The following is an 18,835-nucleotide window of genomic DNA, read 5'->3' as shown; positions in this document are numbered from 1 at the left end:
AATGTGAATATTATTCCCTAATATCTTATTCGATATTATACAGTGGGCCAACTGTTTAGTGATCACACGTATATACAGGTTTCTTTTCTTTTTCACAAAAGGTAAAGTTGAAAAGATAATATATTACATAACGGCCAATTGCATTTCTTATCTGGCTGCAAATTTTGCTTGGGTCAGCAAAATAAATAAATATCGTTAGGCCTCTTATAATTGTGATCCATATATATATTTACTTCACTATACACTAACCTAAACTGTACTGTTATATCAGTTGACTAGTAGATTAGTGAATCTCCAGTAAGTTTAAGTTATAACAGAATTGCTTTGATATTTTAACAGAAAATTCGCAAGTAGATAATGGGTGTCCCACTTACTATCTGCCTCCCCTCTAGTCTGTCAACTCAAAATCAGGGTTTAGCTCTATGTGACAACCGAGGAACAAACACTTTTCGACTTCTGGCATTAATAAGTATGTTCATTTCTTTAAAAGCAATATATCCTTTAATCGTGTTATATAAAAAATATTCTCCATTCATTAAAACCACATTTAAAAATACAATTAATAGTGTTAGAAAATTCATTAATTTAATGAATTAAACTAATTAAATGTGCTTTTTTTCAGAAAACATTCACATGTTGGACTGTTTCACCACATCGTACCAAAAAACTGCAGGACAAATATTTTACGAATTAGAATGTAAAATATGGTAAATAATTAAAAATTCGAGGGTAGCATTACACTTACTATTTGACTGTTTTACACGCCAAGTGATACGTTTATTTATCGATACATACAGAGTTGATTAGCTATTTATTGATCCTCTTAAACTTCTGTTGTGCAGATACAAGTGTTACGAAGCGAACTAATACAAACTTTAATACGATCTATAACCATACCAAAACACCTACAAAATACAAACAATACATAAGAAATAAAGCAAACTTTAATACGATCTATAACCATACCAAAACACCTACAAAATACAAACACTATATAATAAATAAAGCAAACTTTAATACCACAGATAACCATACCAAAACACAAACAATACATAAGAAATAAAGCAAACTTTAATACCATCTATAACTATTCCAAAACACAAACAATATATAAGAAATAAAAACAATCTTTAATACGATCTACAACCACACCAAACAGCTACAATAAACAAACGATATAAATAAGCAGATCCAAAACAGTAGTCTTAAAACACGAAAGCACGATAGTCTGCATACAGTACCAGATAATAATTTTAATTAATTTAAAATAAGCTAACGAAACAAAGACGTTAGTAACTTTTAATGATACAAAAGTAACGCCCTTCACAACAATCATTATTCATACAGAACAATATGAAGTTACGAAACGGATACGAACCATTAGGTGTGCGATTCCAGAATGTTGTTGCTGAAAGTAAAATAATGTGTGTAAGACATTTTTTTAAATAAACCATTCATTTTCTTGAAGTCTGTATCCTGAACTAGTAATAAATCATAACATGATTTCATTACATTAAATATTTTTATCAAGCCATATTTTCCCTTATGATTTATGTTTAAGGATAAAAAGCACTTTGAGTTTTAAATATGGCGATATCCAAATAAAGTATTTACAAAATATAAAAGTAAAAAGTTGCATTTTTTTCGTTTAACTCAAAATAACAAAATTAATAATGTTAATACTAAGTTATTATTCTCTTCAATGTTTGAATTTTTATAAATAACATGAAATACCCTACGAAATAAATTGTATTACGTATTTTAATACAATAAAACTCAATAACAGTTTAATGTAATTTTTCTTGAAGATTCTTGACCGTGGTTCGGACAGTAAGCACGATGATTAAGTTTACCTTCAGTACATAATTTTCCTTAAAAAATATAATCGACTGTTTTTTGCTGACGACACAGATATAGTTCAAATGTATCTGAATACGTGAAAATCAATATGACGTATATCCTTACTCACAGACACAATCAGTGATGCAACTTTCCTTCAGTTAGAGTCTAACGTTTAAAAACGTCTGTAACAAGCATTTGGTGAGTTCACTGACATAGAGTAATGTAACATCAAAAAATTATCTGAGGTATTCAATCGAAGTTCGGGGGGGGGGGGAAAGCACACAGGGAAGTGGTATTTCAGTTTCCATTTGGTATATCTAGGCTTACAGCAGGAAGAATGTAAACATACTGTCGGATCAGGTCTTTTAAACCAAACCAGATAATCTGGAAGATCAGTTACAAACATTTTGTGTGTACCATGGTTAATAAATAAACTTTGTATTCCGAGAATTCTTTAATTTCGAAGTCTACGTTTAAGGGAGGCCCAGTTCAATGTTCACTTTGATCAACACGTGTGTTGGGTGATGCTAGTTTCGGAGAATTCCACTTCTCATCAGTAAACCTGAACATAAGTTAACCGAAGAGAGAGAAACTGATCCAAGTGTATTTATTATATTTGCTACTGTGCAGCTGCATAATGTGAAGAACTGAATAGTGATCAATGAAACATTTTATTCATTCCATCTACACTGTATCCAGCGTATAAGTTTTCTTATAGTTTCTACAGAGCACGTTTGGTTTAACAAGGTTGTTAGAATTTACTAATCCACTTCTTCAGCATAGCAAGGAATAATTATCAGTGACTAAATAGACAGAATTATACTTCGTGGGTATAGTTTACGGTCAAAGAGTTTTGTTTTTTTTTTTACTTTCGCGCAAAGCTACATGGGGGCTATCTGCGCTAGCCATTACTAATTTAGAAATGTAAGACTAAAGGGAAGGCAGCTAGTCATCACCACCCATCGCCAACTCTTGGGCTATTTTACCAACGAATAGTGGGATTGATTGTAACTTTATACTAACCCTATGGCTGAAAGGGCGACCATGTTTGGTGTGACGGGGATTCGAGCCCGCGACCCACAGATTACGAGTCGAGTATCTTAACCATCTACCCATGCCGGGCCCGGTCAAAAAGACCTCTTTCGGTCCTACAGTTGATCGCAGAGTTCATTTGATTTTTGTTCAGGAAAAAAAAACAAAAAACGCCACTGACAGTTTGCGTGTTTTATGGATAAATCAAGACTTTATGTCTCAACTTACCAACGACAGGCAGTTCCTGTTTGCTTTCTGTCTACAGAAATAAACATAAGGTTAATTATGACCTAAGTGCAACATCTCTTAATTATTTACGATATACTCGTTTTGGTATGGTCAGCAAGGTAGCATCGATACGAATGTATGTAGAGTGCTTTCCAAAGGTTGAAATTTTGTTCAACGATAAAATAATGTGATACTGGGCTAAACTGTATAACCTTCTGCGCGTACAATAGGATAAAACTCTCTCTTGACACAATATAATAGTTTACATCCTGCTGCTAGGACTATTTCAGATCACCCTTTTACAAGAAGCAACAGGGATCATGATTTGGCCAGCAAGAGTTCCTGACATAAATTAATTCAAACAGATTTTGGGATTTCATCTAGACACGTTTACACTAACGCCATAAGTGTATATCATCAACCCAGAACATCAGAGGAACCTGTGAAGTACGTACAGAATGAAACGGATTAAATCATATCAGTACAAATGGATCCCCGCTTATTTCTGAGTGTCTTCTTCACCTAAATGCGATTCTTTTGGGCAAGCTGAAGCGGTAGCTTTGAGATTTAGCGCACTAATGTTTTACAGGTTGCAAGTAGCGATATTATTTGTGTTTAGTATTGTTTGTTTGCTTTTGAATTTCGCGCAAAGCTACACGAGGGCTATCTGCGCTATTTGTCCCTAATTTAGCAACGTAAGACTAGAGGGAAGGCAGCTAGTCATCACCACCCACCGTTAACTCTTGGGCTACTCTTTTACCAACGAATAGTGGGATTAACCGCACATGGTAATGCCCCACGACAGAAAGGACAAGTATGTTTGGTGGGACGGTGATACCGTGTTTATAGAGTTCTGTCTTGACATATAGCTAAGTTTGTATATTTTGCAATTAATGCTGACTGATATACACAAAACATTTAGATTTAGTACGTTCTAACATTATACAGATTGCTATCTTAGCACAAACCTAATTTTACACGTTCTAAAGATGACGCTGTCAGAAATGTACACACAATTTAGGTTGAGCATAAAGACAGAAAAAAAAACGCATTTTGCTACAAAGCAAGTCGACAATTCCGAAAAACTTTTCATTTTTATTTTCTGCGTGACCTAAAGATAACCAGTATTTTACAGTTTGTTATTTTAATAAAATCATCCTTGATATCACAAAGTTCAAATAGGCCCGGCCCGGCATGGCCAGGTAGGTGGTTAAGGCGCTCGACTCGTAATCCGAATATCGCAGGTTCGAATCCCCGTCACACCAAACATGCTTGCCCTTTCAGCAGTGGGGGCGTTATAATGTGACGATTAATCCCACTATTCGTTAGTAAAAGAGTAGCCCTAGAGTTGGAGGTAGGTAATGGTGACTAGCTGCCTTCCCTCTGGTCTTACACTGCTAAATTAGCGATGAGTAGCGCAGATAGCCCTCATGCAGCTTTGGGCGAAATTCAAAACTAGAAAATAAACATAAAGTACACTCGAGAAAACTAAACGATATTGTTTTTGTTTTTGCTTCATGGCAGTTGATTATGAACCTAATATCCTGTAATAAGAATTTAATTATCTTAGCAGATTTTTTCTCTTTTAGCAAAATTTCTCTTGCAAGACTAGGGTTGAATTTGTTATTATCCTGTCATTTCATTTAGATTCGTCGTATTATTTATCTAATCTAGATGCTTAGGATTGGGCAGTGTGTAACCAAGCTAACTTGTTTTCTACACCGTTTTACTTATTTTGTACCCCGTTAAACAGGTATTTCGCTCTATCACTGTCCAGTGTATATTGTGTCTGAAAGCAGCATGTTGTGCCCGCACGAGCATGTTGTCTTCAAGCTACAACTGTTGATAATTTAAATGTTGTGTTTGGTTATCCCACGGTCATGCAGTCAGTCAACCTTGCAATTAATTTACACGGGGTTTTCCGCAAGCGTGACTTAAGAGCTAAACCAGTTCGCTTTGAAAACCACGAGTGAGTAAAAATACTTCGTGAAGCGGTTGCGACGAGTGTATATTTCGACGAATACAATCACGAAATAGCAGCCATCGTGTTTGCCCGAACCATTCTGTCGGTCCCCATATGTACAGAGAATACATAATGAATCTAATCTGATAGATATTCATAGACAGTTTTAAACAACCGAAATGTGATAAAAAAAAACTTATAAATTTTTACGAGATACAAAAAAAAACAGATCACGTTTCATACAGATACAAAAAGTGACGCACGAAAGAAATACATCTTTAATAATACCCTAAAGAAAATATTCATCAAAAATTCTTTGGGCCTTTGCAACAAAAACGTTTGAGATTAAAATGTTGTTATAATTTACCTTATCGTATAGCAAGCACACATGTTAAACCAACTTATAAAAATAAAACTTCTTAAACATGACTGGTGCGGATACTTCTACAGTTCAATAATGGACTGCGTGGACTTTAAATAAGAGATATTAGATGCACAGTAACATCAAAGTCTGGTTCTCAACCATGTGAGTAACAGTATTATATAAAGAATAAATTATCCCAGGACATCAAAAGCAAAACTGTATTCTATAACTAATGCATAATAAGGTTACGAGTTCCCCGAGAAACACGCGTTTCATGTACTAACATCTTCCGTGCAGAGTTCAACTAAGAATGTCATGTAATATTCTGAGCACGGAAGACGTTTCCGTTTTGTTGGTAACGGCACGAAAGGCTCAACATAACTAATCCTTAGAAAACTATCTCGGGGGTAATGCCACGAATGGCTTTCGCGTATACCTTTATCGAAACAGATCGAGGTACTACCTTCTATAAAAACTGCAATGAGAACGACATAAAAGTGGAAGTATTTTATAGACGTATATATATATATATATATATGTAACTTGCAAAACCTAACTGTCTAAATTTATACAACAATGGCGCTAAGATTTGATCTTTCTTTACAATAGAATATTTACTCTATGAGCACGAATTGCGAACGCTTTAATGAACAGATTATTTTAAACATCCGTAAAAATGTGTATCTAAGAGTTCTTTAGATCTCACCAAAACAATCTCCTGAACAGGAATGAATGCTAGTAAAAGGATAACAGATGTTTTCACTTCAGAATAACAAAATGAAGCGGTCAAAGCACGCAAATAAACAATTCAAATATAACACTTGAGAAAGGAAAATTTGTAAGATGGTAGTAGCTATCTTTATATGAGAAAAGTAACATTAAGTTATTAAAACACGCAAATGAATACTTCAAGAACAAATACATTATTCCGTCTGACTAACATGATTTTCGATATATATGTACTAACGCTTTGCATCCTTTGAAAACAAATATTATTTCATATGGTTGAAAGAAAAATTAGAGACATATAATAATTTGACCTTTCAATATCATCTATCTTAATAACAATGAGCATACACAGCAGTAATGTGTATGAATAAACCTGCGGAATTATTTAAATAATATTTAGTACTTTATGATCGAAACAGCTTCTTCCAGTTATTTAATATACTTTTTTTTTTCTCTCGGGCATTTGACAGAAAGAGGCAGTGATAGCCTTATTCTTCACGCTGAAAAGTGTAGCACTCGAGACACAACCCTGAGGAACTCCAAGTTCCTGTGAAAAAGAACAGGAAAACGTCGAGCCCACACGGACTTGGAATTATCAGTCCACTAAAAGTTCTGTATAAAAGTGGTTAAATAGCTACACAACCCTTGTGAGTGGGAGTTTTGCAAAATGCCTCCACGTTATATCGTAAGATGAAAGAATACAGCAGCAAAATGTTGTTGCTTGAAAAGGGCTTCCCTGATCGACGTTTCAAGTCGAATCAGGCGGTCTATGGTGGAGAGCTGTCGTTGGAACCCACATTGGGTGGGCATGAGTAAGTTGTTCGATTCGAGGAATCAGTGAAGACAAGCAGCAAACATTCTCTCTAAGCCCTTAGAGAGACACCTCGTCAGAGAAATTTGACGACAGTTAAAAGAAATTTTGGGATCCTTCAATGCCTTAGATAAACAGCGGACAAAAGGCCAGTGCCAAGCATGAGAGAAAATATTCTCCTGCCAAATCTGGTTAAAAAACAATCAGAATAATGGCAATACAGGCAGAAGGTGCAGCATTTCATAGTGAATATCATCAGGTCCACTGGTGGGACTCAGGCTTGTTCTTCATTGTAAAGGGCCAATTATGGTAATAGAGACGATCAGTGATCCCTTTGTCCGTGACTTGATGGTCAAGAAGGTTAGAGAGAAACAGAAGTGCAAGATGCAAAGAAAGCTTTCACCGAGAGCATCTGCAATGCTCTGGACATTAGCAACTTCCTGGCCATCAGAGAGCAAGATCGAAATGGGTGAGGGAAGTGTTCTGCCGCTGACCTTCCGAATCTTGTTCCATATGATTTTGTAACTGGTAACAGAAGAAATGCTAGTTGTCACTCTTCTGCTTTCAACCACGCCGTTTCTCTTTTGTAGAAGGAGGTCTATCAACCTCCATGGATCCTGCTCTGAGTAGAATAGGCAGGCTTCTTTCAATGGACGTAGATTCCAACAACTAAGGGCGGGAAAATAATCGTTCTGCATCTTAGGACTGAAAAAGATGGACCCAAGCAGATACAAGAAATCAGAGCAGAAGGAAGTGGATCCGAGGAGCCACTGGAAAGAATAGTGGGAACAGAGACAGGAGTAGACATTGACTCGTCAACTCTTTTAACCATGGAGGGAAAAAGGTAAAAGACTCTTTACATGGTTAGAGAAAAACTTTGTCAGAGGCACCGAAAGATCTGTCTGCATTCCCACTGTAGCAGTGGAACGTAGTACAGCAGCATATGTCAAAGATGGTGTGGAGGACAGTAACTTCCCAGCTTCGGGGTAGGTAATATTGTTCACAGTTTTTAAATGTTGGATATCTTTCTCCTTTGTTCACTTAGGGCAAGAAAGAGAGGTAGGAACCACTACAGTTAACACAGTGAAGTTGCAGTTCGAATTTGTAGGCATTGTGGTCCATGCCATCACAACAAGAACACTTCAAAGAATTACAGCAGGACGCCTATGAATGACTGAATCACTGACACTGCAAACATTGGAGAAGGTTTGGAATATATGGTTGTAACTTGCAGGTCAAGTAATCTGCCTTGATAGGGGCGGGAAGTATACGTCAAAATAATAATATATGTTGGGAGATAAATCCATCCTTATGAGTGGAGATACAATGTAATGCAGAAATGCCTTGGCTGGAGAAACCAGTGAGGATGTTTAAATATTCTTTAAATCCATCCCAACAATAACTCAACAATAATAGCCTTCGAATTCAGGAGGAGTTTGGTGTGTTGTGGTGTAGATGTTTCCACCAAACTGTTACCAGAGTCCAATTTTCTGACTGACTTGTGGAAGCCAGCAAGCTCCTCTAATCCCTTTTCAATGAAAGAGGATACATTTGCCCTAAGAATTTCTCAAGTAATGAGGAAAGGATGAAAAATCAAGGTGTAGAATCAGACTGTGGTGGCAATTGTGCAACAAAATCGTCCATGCATGGTCGTTTTCTAATTAACTCTTTGTTGTTGTTGTTGTTCAGTTTTATTTATTTTTTTCATGGCCTGGAATACCCATAATGAATTGAGAAAATTTCAGTGCCAACTGATCTCACCCATTACGGATCCCTTCGAAGGGATGCACTACAAGGACACTGCAACAACATCAGGATCCCATGAGCACTATATACAAACACCATCATCAGGCACAATGCCCATTGTGAACGTCCAACATTGGTACTCAGTTTACCTCAGCACAACAAGACCAACCGATTGACCTTGAGGGGCTATCCCAAGGCTGCCCGTTTTCAAGAAATAAAGGCCAAAGTAGCGTGTTGGGGTTGGGCCACTCAATCACCAGAATCATCTCCACCCCTTCATGGATTACCACGCAGGTCAAACACATGGGTGGATATTCAGATTCCAAAGAAGGTAAGCTGAAAGTGTGCAACCTTCTCTGGGAGGTCCCATCACCACATACTGGAATCTACCTCTATGAGCCTTCTACTGGAAAAGATCATTAGAGGTTTTCCCACGAGAAAGTACATACGACACTCTAGAATAAAAAAAAAACAACTTAGCTAACTCCTTGACTTACATTCTATGTCAACTCTATATATTAAGCATTCATGAAGTTTTAAATAAATGTTAAAATTAGTAAACACGTAGCACATCTGCATACAAAAGTGAACCATACAAAGTTTGTATAGGCTCGTATAAGATAAAAGTTAGTACCATTCTGAATATATTTAATGAGAAGGTTCATTGACATAAGTACTACAGGATTGTGGAATAACACACTGGGATCTTATATTGAATCTGGAAATGTGATGCATCTCCAATCCTTCCTATCTTTAATGAATGAATGAAGGTTTTCTCCCCAATTTAGCATCAATAGAAATTAATTCAAATTTAAAGAAATATGGTAAAATTCCAGAATACTTATGTGTGTGTATGTGAAGAAAAAATACTTTTGTTCATTGTTTTACATTTTTGTTTGGGTCTTTTCTTTGTTGACTATGTTCATCTTTTTAAACCCTCCATACTACAAACTAAATACTTATTTTTTGGGCTCAGTTTTATCTGAAAATGCCAGAGAATCCTGGTGTCATGATTAAGGATCTTATACTGCAGAGTTTACTTTTAATGTGTTATTTGTTTCATTTTTATCTTGCAAGCCATGTTACAAATAATTATTTCCGAAGACTACACAAGACGTACAAGAAGTTGAGATCAGATTAAAAGCAAAGAAAAGCATTATCCTGGATAATGCACTTATAAAGAGGCCAGCCACGTCTAACTTCTTGTTTTATTAAAGAGATAAGAAGACAAACAGAGTAAATTATGGTTGCTACATCAAATCCATATCTCCTAAGTGCCTCTTATGTCCAGAAGCATACAGTTGGACACAAAAAAACAGAGCTGGTCTCAAAAAGTCACAAGACCAACCTAGAACACTTAAGTGAGGAGCAATATTTTTAGTGGAATACAGTCATTACTAAGTTGTCCTGCCAATTTGAACCTGTTGAAAACAGTGTGATGAATTACAGGGGTAAGCCATATGATAACTTGGCCACTTACATAAATGATATGAGAACACTGCATAAGAAGGTATTCCCAAGAATATAACCCATCGATTATCAAGACGTACTCAAGATTTGATCAAGATCTTCCCAAGAGAAACACTAATCACTACTGTATTCACAAGTTACATCTTTGATTTTAGTATAACGTTCTTGTGTTTATTAGTTCAAGAATTCTAAATTGTATTTATTTAGGATTCTGGTTACAGGATATTTATAAAACCATATAAAAGCTTGAGGTACAACAACAACAACAAAAACATTTTCCAATTCCTACCATAAAAGTGAATTATGGGATTTGAAAATTTCAATTATGCAGTCCCCCGCTAGTACAGCAATAAGTCTACGGATTTACAACGCTAAAATCAGAGGCTTGATTTCCCTCGGAGGACTCGGCAGATAGCCCGATGTGGCTTTGCTGCAATAAAATCACACACACACCCACACAATCAATTATGCAACTGCTTTTCACTGCAGTGCAACTAAATTATTTTGTTGTTGTTTTGAATTAAGCACAAAGCTACACAATGGCCTATCTGTGCTCTGCTTAAATAATTATAAAGCACAGAAAATAGTCTGTTGTAGGTTGGTATGTTGGTTTTGTTCGTTGTTAAATAAAAACCTATACAATGAATATTGAAACCAGACTTTTAGAATTATTAGCCTTCACTCTTACCGCTTAGCCGGTAAAGGGCAATGTCGATCAATATATAAAGTATTTAAAACAAATAACCTAGAAGTACTAGTACATCACTAGTCTTTCCACAACACACAAACCTTAAACTTCTTTGTTTCCTGAAATTATTGTAAAAATCAACAATTATACTGTGAACTAGAATTTCCTTACATCAACCGTTTTAATTTTTATTTTTTTTTGTAATCAAGTTAATATTAAAGCTAAGGGTATAATAGTAAGCACTTACTGTTGTTTTTTTTTCCCTACACAATCTCGCTCCCCAAGTTCCTACAGATGAGACACATAAACAAACGGTCACATACTTAACATATCAAGTTCTGTGACGTCAACGTGAATCATGGTCACATGCGCTAAGCAAACATCCCCTACCCCTTATTTATTTTTCCCCCCTTTTTTCTGTAGACAAACCGATGACAAACATCTGTTCTGGAGGATTTATTAAATTTTAATACATTAGATTGGAGGTTTTATACATAAGATGTTTTAGTACACTCAGGAAATAATAAAAATAATCTCATGCCTTAAATAATATGTGTTCTTCATTATGAATAATGAAAAAGTAATAAAATACGTAGTGTGGTTTTCAGTAAACACAAGTTAGATTTAAAAACCACACTCTCATTAATAAATATCTATTCTCTCGACATTTTTACGAGCTCTACAGATTGTTTCAGTTCATGAACTAGTCAGTTTGTATAAGTTTCAAGAAAGATAAACGGTGGAAAACTCGCCGTCTGTAAGCCTAGTCAACCGAAGTTAAAACTAATGGGATTATCAACCAAAAGAGTCATACGGGCGACTGAACAGCGGTGCAAATACGTCTTTCTGTATTTTGTTCGTAATATAGATCACATGTGTGTATGTACGTACTTCTGTAGGTAACGCTTCACTGATGCCACGTCACCATTCAAGTACCCATTCATGCAACTTAACGATACCCGAGGTACTGCGTATCCAGGAACTAATTTTCCAAACCAGATGACCCTTTGCCAGCAAAAAACAAACAAAAAAAAATCAATGCAGTATTCTGTCCACCAATGTCTAAGTACTTAGTTTGAAATAAAATTCTGACTTAGCAAAATTTTTTATTAATATTCTTAACAGTAGTGTTCTAGATTTAAATAAGACCAGCCAGTGACAAGTTACAAAACGAAACAGCTTGTACTGGAATATTCGTTCAACAAATCCAATTAAATATGAACATCAGCACAATCTACTCATTTATTCAGTGAGCCATGTTCAAGTATATTTTAACATCAATTTTTGTGTTTTTTTCGTCATTTCGCTACACAGGATTATTAATAAATTAATATACAAAGAGAAGAGTAATTTGACGTTATTGAAACATTTCCTTAAATATGTTTTCCTATATTTTATTTGACTCAATCAAGTCCGTTATTCCTGTGTAATAATGTATTGTGGTTTTGCATTTGAACTTTCAACTGTTTTAGGGTTGTTGTTGTTGTTGTTTTCACTTCAGGCTACAGTCGAGTTAAGAGATGTTGTTAATTTCAGTCCCGCGAACCTGAAAAATAGCATCTTTTTATCTGCACTTTATCTGCAGCCATATGCAGTTTTGAAACCTAGCCCAATTTTTTCCTGATTGAAGGTTACTTTCATGGTAATAGAAAATTATTTGCGGAAACGTTATGAAACAAAATGTCTATATATCCATACAGCCAAGAAAGAAACCATAAAAAAATATCATGACAGCTAGCTTCTTTATTTTTACACATTACAAAAATCAATCCATTAAATGGTATAAACCTTGTCGTAGAAAATTTGTGTATTTATAACGATGTAGTAAAGTCATCCCACAAACCAATATCAAGCTGCTGCTTTTACATTCGGAAGTACTCGTTAACAGTTCGTCTGTAAAGCTTCAAGGCGAGGTATAAACTGAAACGTTCTCACCATCTCATGTGATACTGTTGACACTTCCTGAAGCTGTTAACAAGGGGGACAAAAAAAAACATGGAAAGAAGAACCTGATATCCAGAGAAAAGCGTCACACTTCAAGTCCACGAACCAGCTCATCAAAGAATTAATGAGCCGCTGAAAAAGCTGGGAGCTTCATTTGGTAGCGTCACCAATGATACTCTAGTTACCAGTGTAAAACGACTGAACACTAGTTGTATAGTTTTCAGTTTTCTTGAAGGTTTGTGAAGGTCAGTAAGAAACAAAAGAGAAAAAAAATCGATACTTCAGTTAAAACTTACCCCAATTATCGCATTCAGTTCAGTCATGGTGACTTGCTTGGCTCGCTCAACTGCAGCGGCAACTTGCTGTTGATGCTGAAAATACACACACAAAAACTAAACACAACTAGTATTTAAGTGTCGCTCACAAAGCAGAACATAACTTTTTATGTCAGTCATATGGAAATCCATAACACATTTTGTTTTAACTGTTTCTTGATATGTGCACTCGGACAATAAGAATATATAAAAACTTAAAATACAGGAAATCATGCTTCAACTTTACGACATTAAAGTGTCAAAATTAACTGAAAGCTTGTGTTACTGTTATGAGTATCACAACAAGAATAACTTTGGAAAGACTCGAGCGTATTTTCCAAGAAATATTATTCTCCCATAAGTTAAATTCATTTAATTATAGGTTTGCTTCTCTTTTTTTTAAATAACCTTTATTCTTTGTTTACAAACATTACACAGTTTGCTCTTCAGGCATTCAAATAATAGTTGTATCTGTTTTTCACCCACATAACGTTATGAAATTGTTAAAAGCAAGTGTTTGTTTGTTTGTTTTGAATTTCGCGTAAAAATACATGTGGGCTATCTGCGCTAGCCGTCCATAATTTAGCAGACTAGAAGAAAGGCAGCTAGTCATCACCATCCATAGCAACGATTAGTGGGACTGACCGTCACATTATAACGCCCCCAGACGGAAAGGGCAAACATATTTGGTGTGACGGGGATTCAAACTCGCGACCCTCATATTACGAAGCGAATGCCTTAATCACCTGGTCTGGCCGGACCTAAAAGTAAGTAACTTTTCAAAGATGTTGTGTACATCTTTTAATTTAAAAAAAATAAACATTGATGTCCTAGACGATAGGATTGTATGCTAAAAAAAGTTACGAACGCATCAGCTATCTCCTAAAGAACTACATCATACAGCACAATTTTGTGCTGTAATACAAAGTTAATACATCAACTTGGGAAAACATTTTGCTATGAAAAACATGGTTCTAATTTAGCATTAACGTTGATTTTTGTTTAAATGTATTATATATTCTTAATATGTATAAAACGCATACCCGAATATTCTCTCTCAAGTATAACTCGTTTAATTTTTAATTAAACGGTTTCTGGCGTTGTAAGTCTGCAAATGTACCACTGTGCCGCTAGGGAACAAGTGCTGATTCTAAATTTAAGTCCAATTGATGAAATTATAGAAATTGCGAAAAATAAACTTAAGCTTACAAAATTAGATGAAATGATCTAAAATGCGTGGAGTTACAGTTTATTTATGTTATTTCGTTACATGGCTTTAAAAGTTTTTGAACTCAGCCCATCTCGTACGCTCTAAAAAACTGAGATATGCATGTTATATAGATATATATAGTTCAGTCCTCTCTTTGTTAAATTTCACGACTGCAAATTTCCAAAATTAAAAGGCCTGTACTGAGACAACATTAGAGTTTCGTATAATCGTATAATTTTAAATTCCTTAGCGCGTATCTACAGTTTCAGAAAAAAAGGTATACAAAAACATAATCAAACTGTGCACACCAAGGTAACTTCATTAAAAATTATGTGTACCAAATACCAAACATTTCATAACACATCACTAGCAACAGTAAAAACAAACATATTTAAAATGATTTAATATTTTTTCCGAGGAAAAGTTTGTTATTGTTTATTGTACTGTGCACACCAAGGTAACTTCATTAAAAATTATGTGTACCAAATACCAAACATTTCATAACACATCACTAGCAACAGTAAAAACAAACATATTTAAAATGATTTAATATTTTTTCCGAGGAAAAGTTTGTTATTGTTTTTTTCTCTGAATTAGATCAGAAAAAGGATATACGCACAAATTTATGAAACACAAGCAAGCAAAGTTAAATTTTCAATTGTTTCATTAAAACTTGTTTGTAGATCATCCATTGCAATTTTTATCGGCACCAGTATTACTTATGTTCTTGTATAAAAAGAATATTCCGTAAAATAGGGTTATTTATTATAATTTAGCAATTCATTGAAATATTCTACTTTATTATACAATAAGTAAGTACAAAACATAAAATAATTGTTACTTTCGTTAATGTAATGTTAGAAGTATCAGACAAAGAATTAAAATGACAGATCCATGGATCTCCTTCCTTCTGTTTCGATATAAAATTTCAATAACTGTTAATGGAACAAATTGAGCCCATGTGGTAACAATCATAATATATTCCATTTTCTTATGTATTATGATGCATAATAACGTACACACATGTTAGCTTTTATAAAAAAATTTCGAATCTAAACCAATTAATTACACAACTTTAAACTAAAGAGCAACTTAGTATGCGGTGTACTCTTTACAAACAAAGTGTTATCAGTTTTTATTTCTAATGTATATAACAAATAACTTCGAATTATTTCAAATAGTTTCTTACACGTGTATTATTTTTTTCTCTCAATATTTCTGTTTCTTTTTATTGTTCGTTCAATCTTTTTTGCCATGTTCTAGTTTTCAAACAAAAACCAGAATAATATTTTTCAAAGCTCAACGATACACCCGGAACGTCTTAACACACAGATCTTAAATGTTCTATTTAATATAATATTGAACATTCTACAAAACCATGGATGTTTTGATATTTTTGTTTTGTCATAATATACACAACTTCACCATTAAACAAGAAACTGAGCTTATCTTACTACTATATACTGAAAGCACCAGAATATATAGATTACAGTTACAGTTATAACTTTTTGACTACTTAGAATGGCTTAGATAACTAATGCAGTGCTGTATACGCCTGTTTGAATATCGTGAAAATCATTATTAGAAATAAAAGCAAAAAAAGGTTGAACTTCATTTCCTCTTCGTTGCGCTAGTGATGGTTGTTTATATAGATGTATTACAAATAACAAGCTTACAAATGTAACAAAGTATAACTTTGAAACCAGATACAAGTACGAAGAAGTCCTTTTCACTACTGAATTACGAAATCATTCGAAGCGCCATCTCGGCGTAACTTTTATTTTATTTCGTATTTTTACACAGTAAACAATTCAGCCTTAAACCAAGCAGAAAAAGCCATTCGTCTTCTTCAGAGTAAACATAACTCTAATGTTTGGCCTGAGAACAAGGTTAAGAGTCAGAAGGGTTCCACACATACAAAGATGAGTAAGCACGCTATACGCACCGGAACAAACCTACAAGAAAACGCTACCTCTGTCGATTCAAACATTCGAACCACTCTTTTTGTATTGACTGTTGGTTGCGTTTTTGGTCAATATTGATCAAGAAGCAAATTCGTTGGTCAAAGAGACAGCTTAGAATGTCGCTGTATCTTTTAGAAAGAAAAAGAACACCTGAAACAGGGTATGAAAGCGGAACCAACAGTACAAGCTTACAGCCATGAAAATCGCATAAGTAAAGAAAACTGAACGTGGCAGTGAATGTTTTAGAAGGCTTTAAAGCTGTTGGATAAAAAATAAAATACGAAACAAAGAAACTGATGTTAAATGTTATAACTGCAATACTATAGTAATACATTAGAACTTCCTAACTACATTTAAAGCAAATTAAGAGTAAAGAACAAATAATGAACAAACACAGTTACAGCGTAATAAAATATTAAGATATAAAGAACTGCTCACAAGGTTACGGTCACTGTAAGGGAATGAGAAATGTGGTCTAGATAAAGGCTTAACAATCTTCGTGAGTGAATTTAACTTATTACTACCAACAGAAACAATCCGAGGGTCGCGGGTTCAAATCTCCGTCACATCAAACATGCTCGCCCTTTCAGCCGTGAGGGCATTATAATTTAACGGTCAGTCCCACTATTCGTTAGTAAAATAGTAGCCCGAGAGTTGGCGGTGGGTGGTGACGACTAGCTGCTTTCCGTCTAGTCTTACGCTGCTAAATTAAGGACGGCTAGCGCAGATAGCCCTCGTGTAGCTTTGCGCTACAAAAATTCAAAACAAACCAAACCAACAGAAATGATGTTTTGGATATTTAAACACTCATTCCATTTGAAATGAAACAGGTAAAACATTTTAGAGTTCTTCTTTAAGCTACATCAAACAGAAATGTTTTATTTTACAAAAGAAGTAAGTTTTTCTTGTTCTTTAGATCCGAACTGTGGATCCGATGGTTTGTTGAGGCGTCCTGTTGCCGAAAAAAACCAAAAAAAAAACGCGCCCCGCACTTTAGGGATGCAGGTGTGTTATAAAAATAACAGTCAAATTCCAGGGAAGGATACTTTTTATAACGAATAAGTTGATAAAATTAATCCAAAATAAAGGCTGGACGAAAAAAAAACGATTACTAAATACTATAAAACCTAGTAATTAAGTTGAATACATACAGTGACTAAGTTCTCGTTACACAATACGATACAACTATGGTTGTTATGTGAAATAAAATGGAAACAAAGGTGTTTTAATAATAGTATCCAAAACAATTAACTTATTTTTTTTTTCAAATAAAGTTGAAACAATAAGAAATCAGTGTTTGGAGACAGTCTAATTTGCTTGATTAATTTTAATTAAAATCATTTTACACATTATTAACTTAAAACAAATGTACTAACCTCTTGAGACAGAAACGGCAGAATCTGGGCAATGATGGCGTTTAGTCTCTTGGCGATTTCAGTCTATAATATCAAGATGGAAACCACAGAATCAAATAATTAACCAGTAATTTTGTAAATATAAAACTTAGGTCACACTCTGACAAACATTTAGCTTTAAATTGTTTCCCAGTTAATAAAGCGAAATTTCCGTTCATACTTAAAATTCTCGATAAGAATCCATAAATGATTATGCCAAAGCTAGGTGGCGTATTTTATTAAAGTAATTTCACACATAATTAAAAGCTTTATAGACATAGTTGAAAAAAAGAAAGAAATATTTGACGACATGAAATGTTTTGTCTTAATTTAAAGTTTTATATATTCATCTTTTGAACACAATATCATATAATGATGTTGAACCACGTTGTCCCATGGTAGCATAGCGGTATGTCTGCAAACTCACACTGCTAGAAACCGGGTTTCGATACTCGTGGTGAGCACAGCAGAGTACTCATAGCCAACTTTGTAGTTTTGTGCTTAATTCCAAACAATCAATCAACCAATCAACAACGTAACATCATAAAGAACGTAAAAACAAACAAACGTATAACATCATACCACACTTATTCGCGATTGGCCCAGTACGGTTTCCAGTAAAAATAAATGTATGATATAATAACATTTCAACTATTCCATTTTCTTATTCGATCCTGTCGACGAGACCTTTCGTTTACTGCCATAACTCGTAAAACTTATGTCAGAAATTATGGGACACTGTAGGAAGAACTAATTCGTATTCTATGTCAGAGTTGCATTCCTCATCATCCGTACAGGTGTTCATCTCTAGTGGTTCAGCAATAAGTCAGTGAACTTATAATGCTAAAAATTCGGTTTCGATACCCGTGGGCATAGAGAGCCATTGTGTAGCTGCGTGTTTAACAACAAATAAATAAAATTCTGTAGAGATATCTGTGGCAACAGTAAATAAATAAAGCTTAGTAACAATTAAATAAAAAATAACAATTAAACATGTTTCCATGTTCCATTGTGTTCACTCGTTTTATTCCAACTATTTTAGTGGTTCTGTTTGCTGTGAAATTATTATTACAACACAACGCTAAAGCAATAAACGGATTTAATCATAAGATATATCATATAACAAATATGTATTA

General features: G+C 34.6%; 1 protein-coding gene across 9 annotated transcripts in view; it reads right to left on the bottom strand.

The window, feature by feature from the left end:
- The window catches only part of LOC143249731 (transducin-like enhancer protein 4), a 122,473-nt gene that overhangs the window by 52,246 nt on the left and 51,392 nt on the right, over positions 1 to 18,835 (bottom strand). For 5 of the 9 annotated variants that reach the window (XM_076500050.1, XM_076500051.1, XM_076500052.1 and 2 more), the window contains exons 5-7: positions 17,682 to 17,744; positions 13,114 to 13,188; positions 1,379 to 1,408 (exon numbers count right to left, since the gene is read on the bottom strand). In XM_076500050.1, the coding sequence (XP_076356165.1) occupies positions 1,379 to 1,408; positions 13,114 to 13,188; positions 17,682 to 17,744 (168 nt within the window). The remainder of the gene's footprint in view (positions 1 to 1,378; positions 1,409 to 13,113; positions 13,189 to 17,681; positions 17,745 to 18,835) is intronic. The other 4 variants (XM_076500054.1, XM_076500056.1, XM_076500055.1 and 1 more) reach the window with 2 other exon arrangements.

Source organism: Tachypleus tridentatus, chromosome 4 (genome assembly GCF_004210375.1).
Source record: "Tachypleus tridentatus isolate NWPU-2018 chromosome 4, ASM421037v1, whole genome shotgun sequence".
Lineage (NCBI taxonomy): Eukaryota > Metazoa > Arthropoda > Merostomata > Xiphosura > Limulidae > Tachypleus > Tachypleus tridentatus.
This window is presented reverse-complemented; position numbering and strand designations above follow the sequence as displayed.